Source organism: Bos grunniens, chromosome 11, assembly GCF_055505025.1.
Source record: "Bos grunniens cultivar Pamir isolate PY7600 chromosome 11, Bosgru_T2T1.0, whole genome shotgun sequence".
Lineage (NCBI taxonomy): Eukaryota > Metazoa > Chordata > Mammalia > Artiodactyla > Bovidae > Bos > Bos grunniens.
This window is the reverse complement of record NC_141175.1, coordinates 86,165,608-86,184,211: the sequence shown is the minus strand read 5'-3', so window position 1 is coordinate 86,184,211 and position 18,604 is coordinate 86,165,608. Positions and strand designations below refer to the sequence as shown.

The 18,604-nt window shown below is 35.9% G+C and overlaps 1 protein-coding gene across 5 annotated transcripts in view; it reads right to left on the bottom strand.

Moving 5' to 3' along the window:
- Positions 1–18,604, bottom strand: part of SOS1 (SOS Ras/Rac guanine nucleotide exchange factor 1) — a 131,669-nt gene that overhangs the window by 42,066 nt on the left and 70,999 nt on the right. For 3 of the 5 annotated variants that reach the window (XM_086327363.1, XM_086327364.1, XM_086327365.1), the window contains 2 exons: positions 1,948–2,075; positions 497–1,152 (listed from right to left, as the gene is read on the bottom strand). In XM_086327363.1, the coding sequence (XP_086183489.1) occupies positions 497–1,152; positions 1,948–2,075 (784 nt within the window). Of the gene's footprint in view, positions 1–496; positions 1,153–1,706; positions 2,076–18,604 lie in introns of all 5 variants that reach the window. The other 2 variants (XM_086327366.1, XM_086327367.1) reach the window with 1 other exon arrangement.

Below are 18,604 nucleotides of genomic sequence, written 5' to 3'. Positions count from 1 at the left end.
ATTGCTATTTTTAATAAATTTTAGGAATGGAAATTAAGAAAAAGCAATGCTGTATATATTTGTACTACTGGTACAGTTTTGGTAATGGATACATAACATATATTAGAATTTTTACTTATTTTATAATCCCAGTAATGAAAGAGAAAAAAAGACGTAAAGGAGTAAAACAATTTTTAGATCCTAATGATGACTGATTTATCACTAGTTTCAGTCTTATTTTTGCCACTGGCTAACTGGGTAAATTTAGCCCAGTAACTTTATTTATAACTCTGATTGTCAAGTTAAAAATAACATACGTAAATGTGGTAGAAAAATTATAAAATTTCATAGAAATATAAAGTGGCAGTCTTTTTAGTCAAAGGAAAATGAACTCTGACAATGCGGAGGTCTTTTGTTGTCAGTTTGCTTTCTATTTTAGGCACAATGACCTGTGCAACAAAGAAAAATCAGCCTGAAGGAGGAGAATAAAAGAGACAGGCAAGTTCATACGTCTTACCTGCATACATGTGGTATGTGAGCCTCTCTATAAGTTTAATAACGGTTCCTGCCTTGATAATTGGAATTCCAGCTTTGGGCTGCACGTTTTCTTCAAATATGATATTTTCTTCAGAGTCAGGCTCTGCAAATCTATAAACGTCAGCACTAGGGAGCCTCATCTGCTCCTCCTTTTCTTCCTGCAGCATGGTCACATCAAGCATTCTTTCCAGGGTACTCCGGTACTGTAAAGATATCAATGCTGCCATCCAATTGTTCTTCTCTTCAGCTGACTTGGCAGAAAATATAACACTATTTTCATCTTTTAAAATTATTTCAAAAGCATGCTTGTACTCATTGGTGTCATCTTTGTCATTAATTTGTACCTTTCTCATAAAAAACTTTTCTTTAAGACGATATTCTGCATTGCTAGCACCAGGTAGTCTTGGCTGCCCATGATTTGATTTACAGCAAATCATTAAGCCATCAAAGAGAAATATGTGTCTCTCATGTTTGGCTCCTACACGTGTAAGAGTTCCTTCCATTATAAACTCATTGCAACACTGTCCAATGTCTTTTCCCTCCCAACCATCAATATTCTTCTGAATCTCGTTCATTTTCTTGATTGCTAGTTGTTTCCCCTTCATTTGCTGACTATAAAACCGACATGCAGATTCACTGGGATAAAGGAAAAAAACACTGTTAGTACAAAGATGACAGGGAATCTATAATTCATGAATATTAACGACAATGCTAAAGCATATTTTTAAAAGTTGCACTGTGAAGGTTTTCACTGAATCTCCAAATATATTAGTGTTACAAAGTTGCACAATTTTGGAAACTAAAGCAACACATTAGAGACATTTTTTTTAGTGCTCTAAAAAGAACAGCTGACTATTGACAAAAATCTACCCTATATATTTAGCTACAGAATGATTATTTCTACCATGGCTACTAAATATTTAGAATGACAAGTATTACAAAGTAGCCCAATACAGTGAAAAAAAAAGTAAGAGATTAAAAAATTTATCTAGAAATGCTTAAGTAGACAATACCTAAAGCTAAAAACCATGCACTTACTATAATTAGGAAACTGGAAGCGTATTATCTGAATTAATGCCTCGAGTTACATAATCCCTAAAATAAAGGCCACTACTGATTTTACTTTGACAGAACAATGTTGTTGACATAAATCTACCCAATACATTTGCTCTAGCTCTCCTTTAGCTTACCAGTTGACTCTCAGGAGGTCTTGTCTGGGAGTATGCAAGGAAAATGCACAAATATGAAAGGTTTTTCAAACAATAACAAATTCTCTTGGCTTTGATGTCACTTCCTCTGAAAGACCAAGCTTGTCACTAAAAGTATTTTCTTCATTGTTTACTTGAGGAGGGACCAGGGATCCCTGAATTTATACCACAGTATTGAGGGTGAAAAGGAGGATTATTTTTAAAAAAAAGTGAAAATATTCACCTAAGTCTTCGTTTTGCAAGACTTTTAGAACATATTTTTTCCATACCACTCTGAACATTAAGCAAAGCTGTTATTGCTTGTTTCAAACATTCTTTGTCTTCTTGATCCTCACTCTTTTCTTCTAACTGCTGCAAAGTTACAAATGACAAATCTGAATTAACAGAACAGTTCTGGATAAAAATAAAACCCATTTTATTGATAAAGATAACACTAACTCAACTCTTTCTGCTGCAATTAAAATTTTAGTGTGTCATAAAATATATTATTCTTTTTAAAAGTCTTTTTCTTCTAATATGTATTACTATCCGTATGACTATGGAACCTAGTTTTCCTAGATTTTGAGTAAAACTAGTAAAATATATGTCAGTGAAACTCAAGCACATTTTCAATTACTGGCTAAAGATACTACATGTGTCAGCAGAAAAAGTAAAGTAAAAACTGTTAAAAGATGTCACACCTTCTGACAGGCAGCAATGTGCATTTTTTCAGACAAATATTACTGAAAAGAAATGAGGAATATAAATTATATTTTTAACTATCACAGGTCTTGGAACAGCAGTAGATACATAGGTGAGATTTTTTTTTTTTTTTTAAGTTGTGTAATTTGGTCTTAGATTTCTGATTGCCACATTACTGTTCTCAGCAATAGAATGCTTAAGAAAGATGCTTAAAAATACAGAGAAGGATGCAGTATAGTATAAAGGCAGTTGAAGATACAAGGCCTAAGATCAAAATTTGACTCTTACTTTCTGTGTGAATTTGGGGCAAGTTATTTGATTGAGTCCCACTTTTCCTATCTGTCAAATGAGGCTTATAAAAAGCCTGCTTTGCTTATTTTATGGGGTTGCTATTAAAAGTCAAAGCACTCTGAAAAAAATCAAAGTCCTTTGTAAAATAGTAATGTACAACATTATTGTAAACTGCTTTCCTTTATAATTTAACTACAGAATTAACATTAGTATCATGAAGAACTTTGTCAGCATTCACATGTGAAGATTTCGAGTAAAAGTAGCAATGTATATGTTAGTGGAACTCAAGCACATTTTCAAATACTAGCTAAAGATACTACATGTGCCAGACAGAAAGTCTGTACTTAACAGGATTGAGTCATTAATAATTACTAATAATCAATATGACAAGGTGGTGGTAATTCAAGCAAGCAATTAACTGAGGTATAAGTGACAATGATTCAGTAACCTTATAAATCTGTGGCTACCAAAGAGAAGTTAAGAAATAACATATATTAACAGAGTTTTCATGCAACATTTGAGAACACTTACTCTCTATCATAAATGAAAAAGACTTGAGAAATAAAACCATAAAAAATTCAAAGTAACTTAGAAAGGCTTACTTTTCAATGAGCTTCATTATCCATTAGCATTGGGTTGGCCAAAAAGTTCATCTGGGTTTTTAAGATATTACAGAAAAACCCAAACAAACTTTTTTGCCAACTCAACACTTTAAGAGCCTTATGTTTAAGAGGCGTTTCTTAAAGACTAATAATACATTCTTTTTTGTTTCAACTGATACAGGTTACACACACATGTGTGTGTGTCTACTAATGACCTATGAAAAGTAAACATATTCAATGCTCCAAACCATTTTTATAAAAATAATTTACTTAAAATATCTTAATGCTCAAATATTCCAGAAGTAACAAATATAAAACATCAGGTCTTATTATTCAAATTTCTTATATCCATTATTTAAAATTCACTGAGGCATAATCCACCCTCTCTGGAAATTTAGTCTCATTTGTGTTAAACAAAACAAAAATCTAGTCACAAAATTTCCAACATAAAAAGGGTTACGGAGGAGACAGTTTTTAAAGGATAAGGGACTTAAAAATAGATACATTAAAAAATGCAAATACTTTTTATTCATAGTGTTCCTCTTCACTATGGTCAGCTATATCTATATTAAAGAAAGCCAATGGCCAAGTTTTCATGAAGATAAAAGGTTTTTACTTAAGGGTAGGCTGAAAGCTGGATTCTGGGTAATCTTTCAAAGTATCTTCCATCTCTATTGGGCTTCCCTTGTGGCTCAGCTGGTAAAGAATCTGCCTGCAATGCGGGAGACCTGGGTTCAATCCCTGGGTTGGGGAGCTCCACTGGAGAAGAAAATGGCAACCTGCTCCAATATTCTTGCCTGGAGAAGCCCATGGACAGAGGAGCCTGGCGGGCTACAGTCCACAGGGCCGCAGTCAGACACTACTGAAGCAACTGAGCACACAACAGAATATTAGAGTCCTTTATATTCTATCCTTTGATTTTTTAATATCATTAATTCAGGCAAAAATACCGGAAGTCATATAAGACACACAATTCTAACACACATAAAAAGAACTTTCAAAGTAACAGATCCATTTAGACATGCATTTGATTTTCTATTCTAAAAAATGTTTTAAATTTCTGAGTCATGTTCTCTACCATTAACTATAGCATTTCATGGGGCTTTCCTGGTGGCTCAGATGGTAAAGAATCTGCCTGCCATGCAGGAGACCTGCATTTGATCCCTGGTTGGGAAGATCCTCTGGAGGAGGGCATGGCAGTCTACTCTAGTATTCTTGCCTGGAGAATCCCATGGACAGAGGAGCCTGACAGGCTACAGTCCATCGGTTTGTGTAATATTTACCTTTATAGCATTAGTCAAGCATCTAAAACAAATTTCAATGTAATAAATGACTTTTCTTATAAGCATTCTTTGCTTCTTTTACTTAACACAGCTGATTTAAACTGGGCATTGGTGAAGAATAATTCAAGTTAACTATCACCAAAGGGGTAGCTTATTGTTGCTACAGAAATAAACCAAGGGCAATTAGTATGTAAATGAAACTTTACAAAGCAGCATCTTCTTGTTACCAAAGTGATATCCATGCTTTTCATGGGGGCCTATTTAATAACATTATCTAACAGCAATTTAATTTTACAAATGGCTGTTTACTAAATAGTTTAAAAAATTTTCAAGTCCTGATGATATATTGCCATATATGAGAATATACTTAACCTTATCCAGAGAATCATATTCTAAAGCACAATGGTAACTCATAATGACCTATAGATATGACTAAATTTACATTTTCAAAAGAAAGGAGTCACTTTTGCCAGTGATTTGGGGTGGGGAGGAATCCTTTAGAAATAAATAGAAGAGGCAGTAGTCAACATAGTATATTGTGTGCCCAAAGGAAACCCTGAGAAATTGAGCACTGAAGAATTGATGCTTTTGAACTGTGGTGCTGAAGATGGCTCTTGAGAGTCTCTTGGACTGCAAGGAGATCAAACCAGTCAATCCTAAAGGAAATCAGTCCTGAATATTCATTGGAAGGACTGATGCTGAAGCTGAAACTCTAATACTTTGGCTACCTGATGCGAAGAACTGACTTACTGGAAAAGACCCTGATGCTGGAAAAGACTGAAGGTGGGAGGAGAAGGGGACAACAGAGGATGAGATGGTTGGATGGCATCACTGACTCGATGGACATGAGTTTGAGTAACCTCCAGGAGTTGGTGATGGATAGGGAAGCCTGGTGTGCTGCAGTCCATGGGGTCGCAAAGAGTCGGACACGATTGAGTGACTGAACTGAACTGAACTAAGAGGCTATACACTGGAAAAAGATAATTCACAATAGTATTCAGTAGATGAATAAAATTAACAATCGGTTTATACATAAAAAAATAAAGTGTTGAACCTGACACAATTTTATGAGTCCAACTCACAAACAAATTGTCCAATTCACAATCAAATAATGCCTTCTCTTAAAAAAACACAAACTTGAATCTATATGCTTTTATTTCTAGAAATTAGTTTTCTCCAACATGAAATAATATAAAATGAATGAACTGCCAATTACTTGAGGATGGAGGCAGGCAGGACCAGAACCCAGGAGTCTCAACTCTCAGCCCTTTTCAATATACTATCCAGGGAACTGAAAAGACTGTAAATACCTGTTTAAAAAATATTCATCAAATAAAACATTCCATTCAAATGGTAAACTGCAATGCATAAGGATGACAAAATATATCATCGAGGAATAAACACTGTAGTATAACTAAATTGCTGTGCTGTACACCTGAAACTTACACACTATTGTAAACCAACTGTACTTTTATAATTTTTAAAAAATATATATTAATATAATTAAGCTTTGGAAAATAAAGATTTATCTTTATCTTAAATATTATATGTACATATAAGATTTCATCACAAAATGTGAGAACAAAAGCAAAGATGGGAATCATGAAGTAAATTTCATAACAGGAAGGTCCTTCCTTTCCCTCCAAAAGTTATTTTTTGAGTCCAAAAATAATTTCATATATGCAGATAATTCTACAATACACAAAATTTCAACCAGTATATGATTTTAATGATATTAACAAAATTTGATCTTTTTTACTTAACCCTCATTTTCTCCCAAGACAAGTGAGGAGATGATCATTTTCAAAATGGTATATATTACATGAAATAAATAGTATAACAGTAAAATAGTATAAATCTTCAATAATTGTAATTTAAATGAAATAGTATCTTTATTAAATTAGTCAATGGTTGAATATATAAAAAGTAAATCTTAAAATATAAATTCTAACATGACATAGTTCACTATTAGGAAATAAAAGCAAAATGCTCAAAGATTTTGAGGAAAGTCACAAGTCTTAAGATAATTAAAGGGTCTTTTGTACACTTTTAGAAACTATTTAGAATATTAACAGTAGCTGACTGGAAAAAGACTCAAAAGGGCAGTCTACAGAAGACTTCCAGTAAAGTTCCAATCATAATTAATTTAACAAATATTTAATTAACCATCTATCATTCATGAAAGAAAGTGAAAGTCGCTCAGTCGTGTCTCTTTACAATCCCATGGACTGTAGTCTGTCAGGCTCCTCTTGGGGATTCTCCAGGCAGGAATACTGGAGTGGGTAGCCTTTCCCTTCTCCAGGGGATCTTCCCGACCCAGGAATCGAACCAGGGTCTCCTGCATTGCAGGAGGATTCTTTACCAGCTGAGCTACCAGGGAAGCCCCTCTCATTCATAAGTAATAAAAATATGATAGTGAGCAAGCGAAATCTGGTCACTGCTGTTAGAGCTTAGAGTGTTAAAGAGAAGACAAATGAACAACAAAAGGATATAATGGGGAAACAGGGCATTCTGAAAATATACAGCAAGAATCCCTAACCTAATAAAGGGACAGAAGAATATAGCAAAGAAGGCCTGCCAGAAAGAAATGACTATAAGGTTTGAAGGATAAGAATGGTTTAGCCATGGGGCAACAGAGGTACAAAAAAATGTATTAGGCAGAGGAAATAGCTTGTTAATTCAAAGAGTTATTTAGGGCCAACATTGAGAGAAATGAGGCTGAAGAGTAGAACTTGGTGAGTGGGAAGGAGTTAGGGGTGGACAGAAGTGATGGGTCAAGATACTGGAGAAGTCAACAATAACCAAGCCAGGACTGTAATCCTTATTAGGAACTTGAACATTAACCTGGGTCAATGGGGAGCCATTAAGGATTTTAAGCAAATGGCAACCCACTCTAGCATTCTTGCCTCGAAAATCCCGCAGACGGAGGAGCCTAGTAGGCTACAGTCCACAGGGTCGCAAAGAGTCGGACACAACTGAGCGACTTCACTTCACAATGCTATCAAATCTGCATTTTAGAAAGACAGCTTTGGTTTGGTTACCAGTCAACAGCAAATTGGGGGATGGGGTGGGGATGAGACTAAAAGGAGATTTGTGATAACCCAGATGAGATGATCGTGGCTCTCGAGTACTAAGAAGAAATGAACGGAAGATGAAATCAAAAGATCCTTTTCAAGAATGAAAAGGACCTATTTGGTCACTAGGGGGCTTTTCTGATGGCCCAGTGAGTAAAGAATCTGCCTGCAATACAGGAGACACAGGAGACACAGATTCAATCCCTGAATCTTGAATATCCCCTGGAGGCGGCAATGGCAACCCACTCCAGTATTCTTGTCTGGAAAATCCTATGGAGAGAGGAGCCTGATGGGCTACAGTCCATGGGGTTGCAAAGAGCTGGATACGACTGAGCAACTAACACACACACACACACACACACACACACACACACACACACACACACACAAAGTGGATGTGATGTGGAAAATGGCAGAGAAGAGTTGAGGACTTCCAGGTGTCTATTTTGAGTAACCAAATGGATAGTGGGACCACTTCACCAAGTGAATGAACACAGAACGAGTGGTTTTGCTGGGAAAGATGAGGAGTTTTCAAGAAAGTGAATTTGATTTGCTTACACAATAAATAAGCACAGCTGGTCAAAAGACAGGTGGACAATAAACAGCCTACACTGCGCCATTTCCTTTTCCATGCCCCTCTCTTCATTTAATCTCTTTAATCTTACTGAAATCAGCATAAATTCCTGATTTTCTTCATGCTACTAAAAGTAACCTTTGGATTGACACATTTATTATCTGACAGCAAAGGGGTCAATGCTTTTTCTAGGTAAACTTCATGAGTAAATGATAAGATGGGACTGGGGGAGGGGAAGGGTGTGACAGGGTTCAGGACATACTATTCCCCAATCTGGCACCTTGGTATACTGAATACTTTAAAAGTTGAAGAAGTTTGAGAAAATAAGGGAAAATAAGGGAAAGAGAAGGTCAGTGACCTTCCCGGTTCTATTTTCTCAAGTTCCTTCAGTTTAAAATACTCAATATGTAAGGTTCCTGTGTCACATAAAACTTACATTAAATAAATCTGTATGCTTTTCTCCTGTTAATTTTTGTCAGTTTCCTTTTCAGACCCAGCCAGAGACTCTAAAAGGGATGAGGAAAAAACTGTCCTCCCCTACAGGTGCTTGGGAAAGGAAATAATTTGAAAAAATAAAAAAGCATATTGTAATGGAGAGCAGTATGGCTTGTTAATTGTATCTCAATAAAGGTGTTTCTTTAAAAAGTAATAATTTAATACTTTTAGCTAACTATATGCTCTTCAATTTTCTGTATATCTATTAAAGTGAAAGTGTTAGTCGCTTAGTTGTGTCTGACTCTTTATGACCCCACAGCCTGTAGCCAGCCAGGCTCCTCTGTCCATGGAATTCTCCAGGCAAGAATACTAGAGTGTGTAGCCATTCCCTTCGCCAGGGTATCTTCCCAACCGAGGGATCGAATCCCGATCTCCCACACTGCAGGCAGATTCTTTACTGTCTGAGCCACCAGGGAAGCCCATATACCTATTAAAATGGGCTTTAAATGGTCTTAGCCATCAGACTGATGGTAAGTTCAGTTTCCAGTCTGAAACATGCAGTTATCAAAGAAAGACTTGGCAAGATTATATGGTTTTAAAAAAGTAAATGGCAACTCTACTTAACGCTCTGTGGTAACCTAAATGAGAAGGGAATCTAAAAAGAGGGGATATAAGTATATGTATAGCTGATTTACTTTGCTGTACAGCAGAAACTAACACAACACTGAAAATTTTATTACACTCCAATAAAATTAATTTAAAAATAAAAAAATGTAATTAAAAGAATCTGTAAAATGTTAAATATAATTTTTTTAATTAAAAAATTTAAAAATGAAAGTGACTATACATCGGTATGCATTGGTCCAAAAAAAAAAAGTAAACGGATTCATTAAAATATCTACAGCAGTTCTTAAGATTTTGCTAATTGGTTTTATTTACCCCTTTTGTATAGAAAATTACAATTAATACAAACATTAAGTATATAATAAGAATTAAAACCGTCTATGAAAAAGTTTTTCAGTATTTCTGAACAAAAGAATGATAGAGACAGATAATGATAAAAGTATTATTATCTATTAGTAAAATAATTACCAGTTAAATATTACAGTGTTAGAAATTCTGAAAACTTTTTAAAACAGCGAAGCACTTAATGAAAGAAAAGATCTTACAACTTAGAAAAAGAAAGAAACTGAAATATAACTCAAAGACCAAAATGCTGGTGAATAATGTTACCAAGCTCCTTTCATTCTGACTTAAAACCAATTTTTTTTGTAATAAGGCCAAATTTATTTTTATTTTTAACTTAAAGAAAAGGAGAGAGTTTGGTGAATTTCCTGCTAAAAAAGTGGGATAAAACTGAATACAGTGTTTATTTGATGAAGTCATAACACAACAGCAAAAAAAGAAAAACAAGGATAGCCGTTTCCAAGTATCACTATTACGCTTTCATACTGAAGTAATCCTGCTGCTGCTAAGTCAATTCAGTCGTGTCCGACTCTGTGCAACCCCATAGACGGCAGCCCACCAGGCTCCCCTGTCCGTTGGATCCTCCAGGCAAGAACACTGGAGTAGGTTGCCGTTTCCTTCTCCAATGCATGAAAATGAAAAGTGAAAGTGAAGTTGCTCAGTTGTGTCTGACTCCTAGCGACCCCATGGACTGCAGCCTACCAGGCTCCTCTGTCCATGGGATTTTCCAGGCAAGAGTACTGGAGTGCGTTGCTACTGCCTTCTCCGGAAGTAATCCTGGATAACTGTAAAAAGTTTTTAGAATTCCTGCTCATCAGATAAAATTTGTGTAATGTTTTTGTATGGGAATATTTTAAGCTCAAGCATGTTATCTAGGTGAGGAAAAAGACAAAGGATGATTTAAGAACTGTGCTTATGCTTAGTCCCTCAGTCATGTCCAACTCTTTGGGACCCCATGGACTGTAGCCTGCCAGGCTCCTCTGTCTATGGGGATTCTTCAGGCCAGAATACTGGAGTGGGTTGCCATGCCCTTCTCCAGGGGATCTTCCCAACTCAGGGACTGAACCCAGGTCTCCCACATTGCAAGTGGATTGTTTACCATCTGCGCCACCAGGGAAGCCCAAGAATACTGGAGTGGGTAGCCTATCCCTTTTCCAGGGAAAACTTTCTGATCCAGGAATCAAACCGGGGTCTCCTACATTGCAGGCGGATTCTTTATCAGCTAAGCTACCAGGGAAGCCCCCCAAATAACCAATGCAACCGATTTTTAAACATGCCCAATATTCAAATTGTATTTTAAACAGGACTTAGCTATTTTTATCTTTAAATTTAGTAGAATACATTTTCTAATGTTAGCGGCTCTCTTGCCTACCTGTGGAATCTGAGTTGCAGCCCTTCACTGTATCCCCTCCTATTGTCACAGATAACAAAGCCACAATAAATACTGAAGCAGAGCTATAAAAATGCAAGAACTTCCAGTAATGGTGGTGCAGTAGTCTTGAGAACCATCTGCAGATAACAATTATTCAATCTAAACAAAAAATTAAAAATATTTATAGGCACTGGAAAACATCTAAAAGAGAGCATAAGCCAGTAGTACTATTGCTCTTAAAAAGTTACAACTAGAAAGTGTACAGTTGTGGGATTAGGGTTTTCCCCTAACCTCCCATGATAACAGTGAGGAAGAACGAAAGGAAGAGTTACAGGCTAGAGATGGAAGACAGCAGAATAGAAGAGGAAATGAAGGGGGAAATCTGGAAGTGAATGAACTACAGAAGGTTGAGACATAAAATCTGAGAATAAATTCTACCCAAACATCTGGCTGACTGCTAAACTCTGAATGCATGAAAAGACTCCAGTGAAGTAATGTGGCAGAGACCAAAGAGAATCTACTTTTGAAAGACAGTGCTATAATGGATAAAGTTCTGCTTTTCTTAAACTGAGTTTACTTCTCAAATGTACATAGCTCAGACAGCGGAAAGCTGAAGTCTTACTGGTTTAAGGTGTTAGGAAACAGAGCCTGAGTCTGACAGAGTGCATGGAAATTAAGGGGGAATCTGTAGGTGTAAGCAACCAGAGACTGTACCCCCAAATCTCAACATTATCTCTGCCCAAACATTTAGTCTGTCAAGTCATACATGTGTAGGGAAGACAGGAGAGCACTAGGCTAAAAGAGTAGCATACGGAAATCCTAAAAAGTGAACAGAGATATCAGCTGCTACACAACACAGAAGAGACAAATTTGCAGTTGAGGCCTAGGTGGCACAGTGGTAAAGAACCCACCTATCAATGAAGGAGACGTGGGTTCAATCCCTGGGTCGGGAATATCCATGGAGTAGGAAATGGCAACCCACTCCAGTATTCTTGACAGGAAAATTCCATGGACAATGGAGTCTAGTGGACTACCGTCCATGGGGCCGTAAAGAGTCAAGACACGACTGAGCACACCCACACACAAATCAGAAAAGTTAGCTGCCCACTAGAGTAAAAACCCAACAATCCAAAACAGAGCAAAAGACAAACCCACAAATGGAACCCCAACAGTCCTCAACACAACAGAATCCAGAGATGTTAGCCAGCAAAAACACTGGGAAAATGTGACCCATATTTGAGGGAAAAACCCAGTTAGTAGAAACTGGCTCCGTGTGGCCCAGATGTCAGATTTAGGAAAGACTTCAAAGTAGTTTATGTGACCATATTCAAAGAATTAAAGGAAAACATGGTCTTCTTGAGTGCTCAGATAGGGAGTCTCTGGAAACTATAAAACAAAATCCAAATGGAAATTCTAGAGTAAGTATAATAACTAATAATTCTATTGACAGAGCAATAGAAATTACCACTTTGAAGAACAAAAGAAAAATGATTTAAGAAAAATGAATAGTCTCAGAGACGTATGGGACAACATAAAGTAGTTCTACATTGTAACTGGCATTCCAGAAAGAACAGAAATGAGAAAAATGGCAGAAAAAGGAATGCTGTAAAAGCAAGTTCAAAACCTTAAACAGAAAGGATTTTGAAACTTTAAACAGGAAATTAACCCTAAAAAATGTTAGGATAATCTCATTTATGAAATAAAATACCTTTCAAAACCATTGCTCTGTTCTTATCAAAGAGAAAATCACCAAAACTATAAATGTTCCTCATAGCAGTTTAGTTGATTTAAAATTTTAAAAGTAGAGTAAAACATAAGTCAGCTGTTTGTTTATAATTGTTCCTGAATTATACTATTTTATGTTTAACTTTAGTCATCAACATCTGTGGTCAGATATACCATTTAGCTCAATGCTTTGAGTCCATGGTTTCTGGAAAAGAATTTCTAAATTTAGAAAGCTAGTTCAAAGGAATGGAAGCTAGACAGACCTCTTCTGGGCTTATTTTTGTGATACTCAGAGAGAAGCTATGTTTTCTAAATCTCCTCTTATTGCTGGTATTAAACATTGGCGTATGGACAGTATAAAAAAAAAATGGTCTGAAGCATACAGCAACCAGATGGAGAATATTGAAAAAAACTACATAAGAAATCACCTAGAGTAGAAGATGTTTGATACTTTCCCGCTCCCCTAATGAAAAAGCAACAAACCAAAGCCATTAACAAACGCGTACACGGTGTCTGTAGCAGGGGGTCTGCAGAGCGTTATTTCTTTACAAAAGAGTTTCTGGAGCACTATGTGAAGGCCACTAAGGGGTGTTTAAAGTGAATGATGTAGCACAATTTATATTTGCCTTTTCCATTTATATTATCCTGAAAAAGAAACAAAACAAAACAAAACAAAAACCTACTCTGGGAGGAAAAGTATCTCCTATTTTTAACATCCCTCAGTTCCTAAGTTTTCTATTCACTGCACCATTCAGATCTAAGTTCTTACCTGTAATCCTTTCCCACAATTCTGTACTTAAGCATTTGGGACTACAATTTTGGTACTATTTATGATGTTAAAGGGAAAAGTTAAGAACTATTCAAGTCAGTACACAAAAATCGAGGAATATTAGGAAATTAAATGTTACTATGTAACACAGGAAGCATCTAATCATATGAGCATTCAGATTACAATCTTTAGTGTCTCTTATTTTCTAAAGTAAAGCTTGTGACCAAGACAAGCACTGCACTGTTATTAACGAATTAACATCCATTGCAATATTTACTATTCTATTAGTTCTTAATCTTACCTAAAAGCAGAGGGTTGTTATGACGTGTTAAAATTAAACCTGGAAATGTTTTCTCTCAATTATTTTGCTCGTCTTGCACTTTTTATTATCAGTGAAACCTAAGAATGGAGGTTTTAAGTGTTAAATTTTATATTATTTTTTTTTAAGGGAAACCATACATGATAACCCCAACCTCAGTTATGTACATTAGTCCTACTCAGGTGATTGTTAGTAATTCTGTATCCCTGTGAATTTTTACTATTTGAAAAATACTGCAATTGTTGGTTTTTCACTAAATTGCTGTCGGACTGAAATTAAATTTTAAAGTCTAAGATCAGGAAGCAATGATTAATTGGCCTATGCAAAAAATATATTTTTATGGGTTTAAGCAAGTCAGTATATACTAGAGAATCAGAAAAACAAAAATGGATATAATTTTTTTATAGTATACCAAAAACTAAATGTAATGGGTTGAACTGTGTTCCCTCCAAAGTCCTAACCCCTGGTACCTGTGAACATGATGTTATTTGAAAACTGGGTGTTTGCAGATATAATCAAGCTGAGATGAGGTCACACCGGATTACGGTCGGCCCTATATCCACTAACTGGGTATTGTATGAGAAAGGAAGGAGAGATTTGAATGCAGAGGAAACAGACAAGAATGTAAAGATGTGAAAAAGAAGACCAAGGCAAAGATTGAAGTGAGGGCATCTGTAAGCCAAAGCCTGCCAAAGGTTACTGGGATACACCAGAAGCTAAAGAAAAGGCAGGAAGGATTCTTCCCTAGAGCCTTTAGAAAGAGTATGGCCCTGCCGACACCCAGAACTGTGAAAGAATAAATTTCTGTTGTTTTTAAGCCACTCAGTCTGTGGTGTTTTGCTCTAGCAGCCCTAGGAAACTAATACGCTAATGCACAAGTCGCAATATAGATTTGAACCTGCTTTTGAAATTAAGGGAGACAATTTATATCTCCTAGGTTATATGTATCCAGTGCACTGGAAAAAGAATAGGTAATTCTCTAGGGAACTAATTTGCTCAAAATCATCCTGGATAATTTTTTCTAACATTTGTCTGAGTTTACCTTTAGAGGATAAAATAATATATTTAAAGAACAAAGAAAAGGTTACTATTTTTGCTGAACTGAACAATGTGCTGATTTGGTAACCTTCAAAATACTTAGCCCCAAGAAACAACTCTAAATTTGTTTAATACAGCAAATTAATCTTCACATAGAAAAATCACATTACTGGAGCAATAAGGTTTTCAAAAGGATACAAAGGAAGTTGTTGTTGTTGATTTTAAATGAACTTTAATGTGAAAAAGTTTATTAAAGGTTTCAAAGACTTGACTCCTAACTTGGGCGGGGTGGGGGAGGTGGACGGGTAAGGGAGTTACTTCCTTTTTCCAGTTTCAGTGGCATTAAAGTCATACTATCAATAACTAAACTTTTATTTTCTGAATTTGTAAAGTTTAAGACATTCTAAATTTCCAAAGTAAATGTAATTATATACAATTTACAGGTAAACTATTCCTACAAACATAAATTCAAAGGAAAACTTACCTTATTTTTGCTATTCATCTTGTAACAAGCATTTATTAAATGTCTAAATGCCAAACACTACTAGGCAAGAGAATTCAAAAATACATACGGTTTAGCTCCATTCTAATGACAAGGTAGACAATAAAAATGAGACATGTTCTATAGAGACATAAAGAAAATTAAGCAGCTTAGTCAAAGGATCAGCCTAGAGAAAGGGAAACTTGACAGGGAATCAACATTTGAACAAACTCTTTGATAAGCAGGAATTTCTCAGATGAAAGGGGATGGTAGAGGTAGAAGAGAAATTCCAGGGAAATAGAAAAAAAGATAAGGAATTCTGAACATATTTGACATTTCCAGGGCTGCTTGGAAATTTTTTATGGCTAAAGCATAAGGTAAGTAACACCAAGTATTAAGAGATGAGGCTGAAAAAAGCTAAAGAATTTAGACTTTGTGTCCCAGTTCACAAGGACACTAAATGCACTTTTCAAACCAAGAGTTCCCTGAGATACAAGACCTTATAGGAAACTGCTACAGTAACCTAGGAAAGACATGCTGAGGGTCTGGACTAAGGCCATGCCAGTGCAACAGGGGAAAAGACTGGATTTCAGACTCATTTGTGGAATCAAACCATGATGCTCTACAAATAAGGGAGAGAGAAGAATCAAAGATGGCACTGAAGCTTCTGGTGAAGGGATCTGAGCTGATCAACAAAGAAATGGAATACAAATTCCGGCAGGCATGAAAGGGAGGTAAGTGGTGAAAGACAAAGGGAGTAAAATGTTAGTTTAAGTTGAAGATAACCTACAAGACAAGAAGAAAAGTCTCCAGTAATGAGAATACTCGGTATTTATATTTTTACTGTATGTTAAGTACTTTTACATACACTGAACCCAGTGAGATAAGCATTTCACAGATAAGAAAACCAGGGCTCAAAAGGTGAGGTGACTTGTTGCAGGCTACTCAGCTAGTTGGCTACCAGTCTAGGATCAGAAAAGAAACATCAGACTCCTATCTAGTCCAATGAGCCTTCAAAGATCACTCCATGCCATAGATAAATTATTCCAATTGTCACTGATGTCTTAAGATTTTGCTGTTCCCTGCTGATTTTATTTAATCATTGTTGAGTCCAAAATCACCAAGTCCACATTGGAACTTGGAATTATGGCAATACCCAGATTAAAAAAATTTAGAGTTAGTGAGAATCATATTGTTGGAAAAAAAATCTTAAGGCCATTAAGTGTTAGAAGGTCTTTCAGTTATTCTGATGGAAGAACGCTATGAAAGTTTTCCAAAGTAACCGCCAGAAATACATTACATTTTTTAAGGGTTTCATGGCCTATTTGGGTTTCCCTGCTGACTCAGCAGTAAAGAATCTGACTGCCAATGCAGGCGATGCAGGTTCAACTGCTGGGTCAGGAAAATCCCCCAGAGAAGGAAATGGCAATTTACTCCAGTATTCTTGCCTGGGAAATCCCATGGAGAGAGGAGTCCATGGAGTCACAAAGAGTTGGACATGTCTTAGTGACTAAACAACAACAAATGGCCTAATTAATTTGGGAATTAACTGCTTTAGACTGTTTTATATAGATTGCTTTATTGCACAATTTTACAAAGCCTTTAATATTCTAATATATACGGAACATTTCTAGGAGTGTAATTAAGGATACAGTTTTTCCCAAATATACTTGACCACTGAACACGTGGAATCTTAGTTCACTGACCAGGGACTGAACCCAGGTCCTCAGCAGTGAGAGCACGAAGTCCTAACCATTGGCCCACCAAGGCATTCCCTCCCCCAGACTTTTAGAGTATCTTATGGGACTAGCAGTCCATAGAATACACTTTGAAAATACTGCTCAATAAAATAATTTAAGCAACATACCAACAAATAGAAATGAAAGACAGTAAACACAAATAGTACATCAGTGCTGAGAAGGCAGAATAAAAAGGAGTCATGACAATTTGTGGAATTGGGCAAAATTTCCTGCCCAATATACTGTTAAATTTGCAATGAAATTTAGGCAGTAATATGAACAAGGAATACAGGTGTTTACCAGTAGAAACCTTTAAATTGCTGATAGATACAATTATAAAATAAAAATTTCAATACAATAACTTAAAATTTTTTTTAATTTAATTGCCTATATTTGGGGAAGTAAATAATTTCTTTTACACTATTAAGATAGGTTTTAATAGCCTTCTGAAACTTCATCAAAGCTTCTTGTTCTTACTTATTGATTAGTGACTGCTTCAAGGTTCATACGGTCTTTAATCCTTCAGAACTTCATTACAGTCTCAGGTAAAAAAAAAATCCCATTATTAGAGATGCCATTATGAAGAAAAGGTCTATATAATAAACTTGTGTGCAAATGATCCATTCTGAGACTATGGTTTGTCATTCTTTACAAAGAATGATTTTATACACCAAATGCTTCTTCTTGATTATCCTCTTAAAATAATCATCCTATACTACTGGGCTTCCCTGGTGGCTCAGACGGTAAAGTGTATGCCTACAATGAGGGAGACCTGGGTTCGATCCCTGGGTCGGGAAGATCCTCTGGAGAAGGAAATGGCAACCCACTCCAGTACTCTTGCCTGGAAAATCCCATGGGCAGAGGAGCCTGGTAGGCTACAGGCTATGGGGTCACAAAGAGTCGGACACGACTGAGCAATTTTACTTTACTTTGTACTACTGAAGACCATAAATTGTATTCTGTTTGCAGTCTAGAATAGAGAGCTGAGAGCTCCATAACTCTGCCTGGTGATTAAGTTCTTCAACTTCCTCAGTCCTTTCCTGATTCAAACAGTCCTGCTTAAGAAATCTAACTGAACTCCAAGTTCCTACAATGTAGAAAGACCTGGGAAGGATGAGAGTTCCTTCAGTTTACTACCTTTAGAGGCTTTCTAGTCCATTGATTCATTATAGAGAGCCCATTTCTTCATGTACTCCTGCAAACTATACATCTGATTTCTAATAATACATGCTCCATAACAACATGATACTAAATACAATTTTTCTTTAATGAAACATTTTTTTAAAGCTAAAGAAATAATAATAGTATTAATGCATATCATATTTTGTCTTTATGGGGCTAGTTCATTATAGATAAATAAAATATATTATCTCATTTATTTAAAATTTTTGAGAAAACTTGATGTTTTTTAGGATATATTATCCATAATCCAAAGCAGACATCATTAGTTACATAAGATATTTAAAAGTAAATCACTAAGTTACACTATTGAATTATAACTTATACAGACTAACGTTCCCCTTCTCCCTAA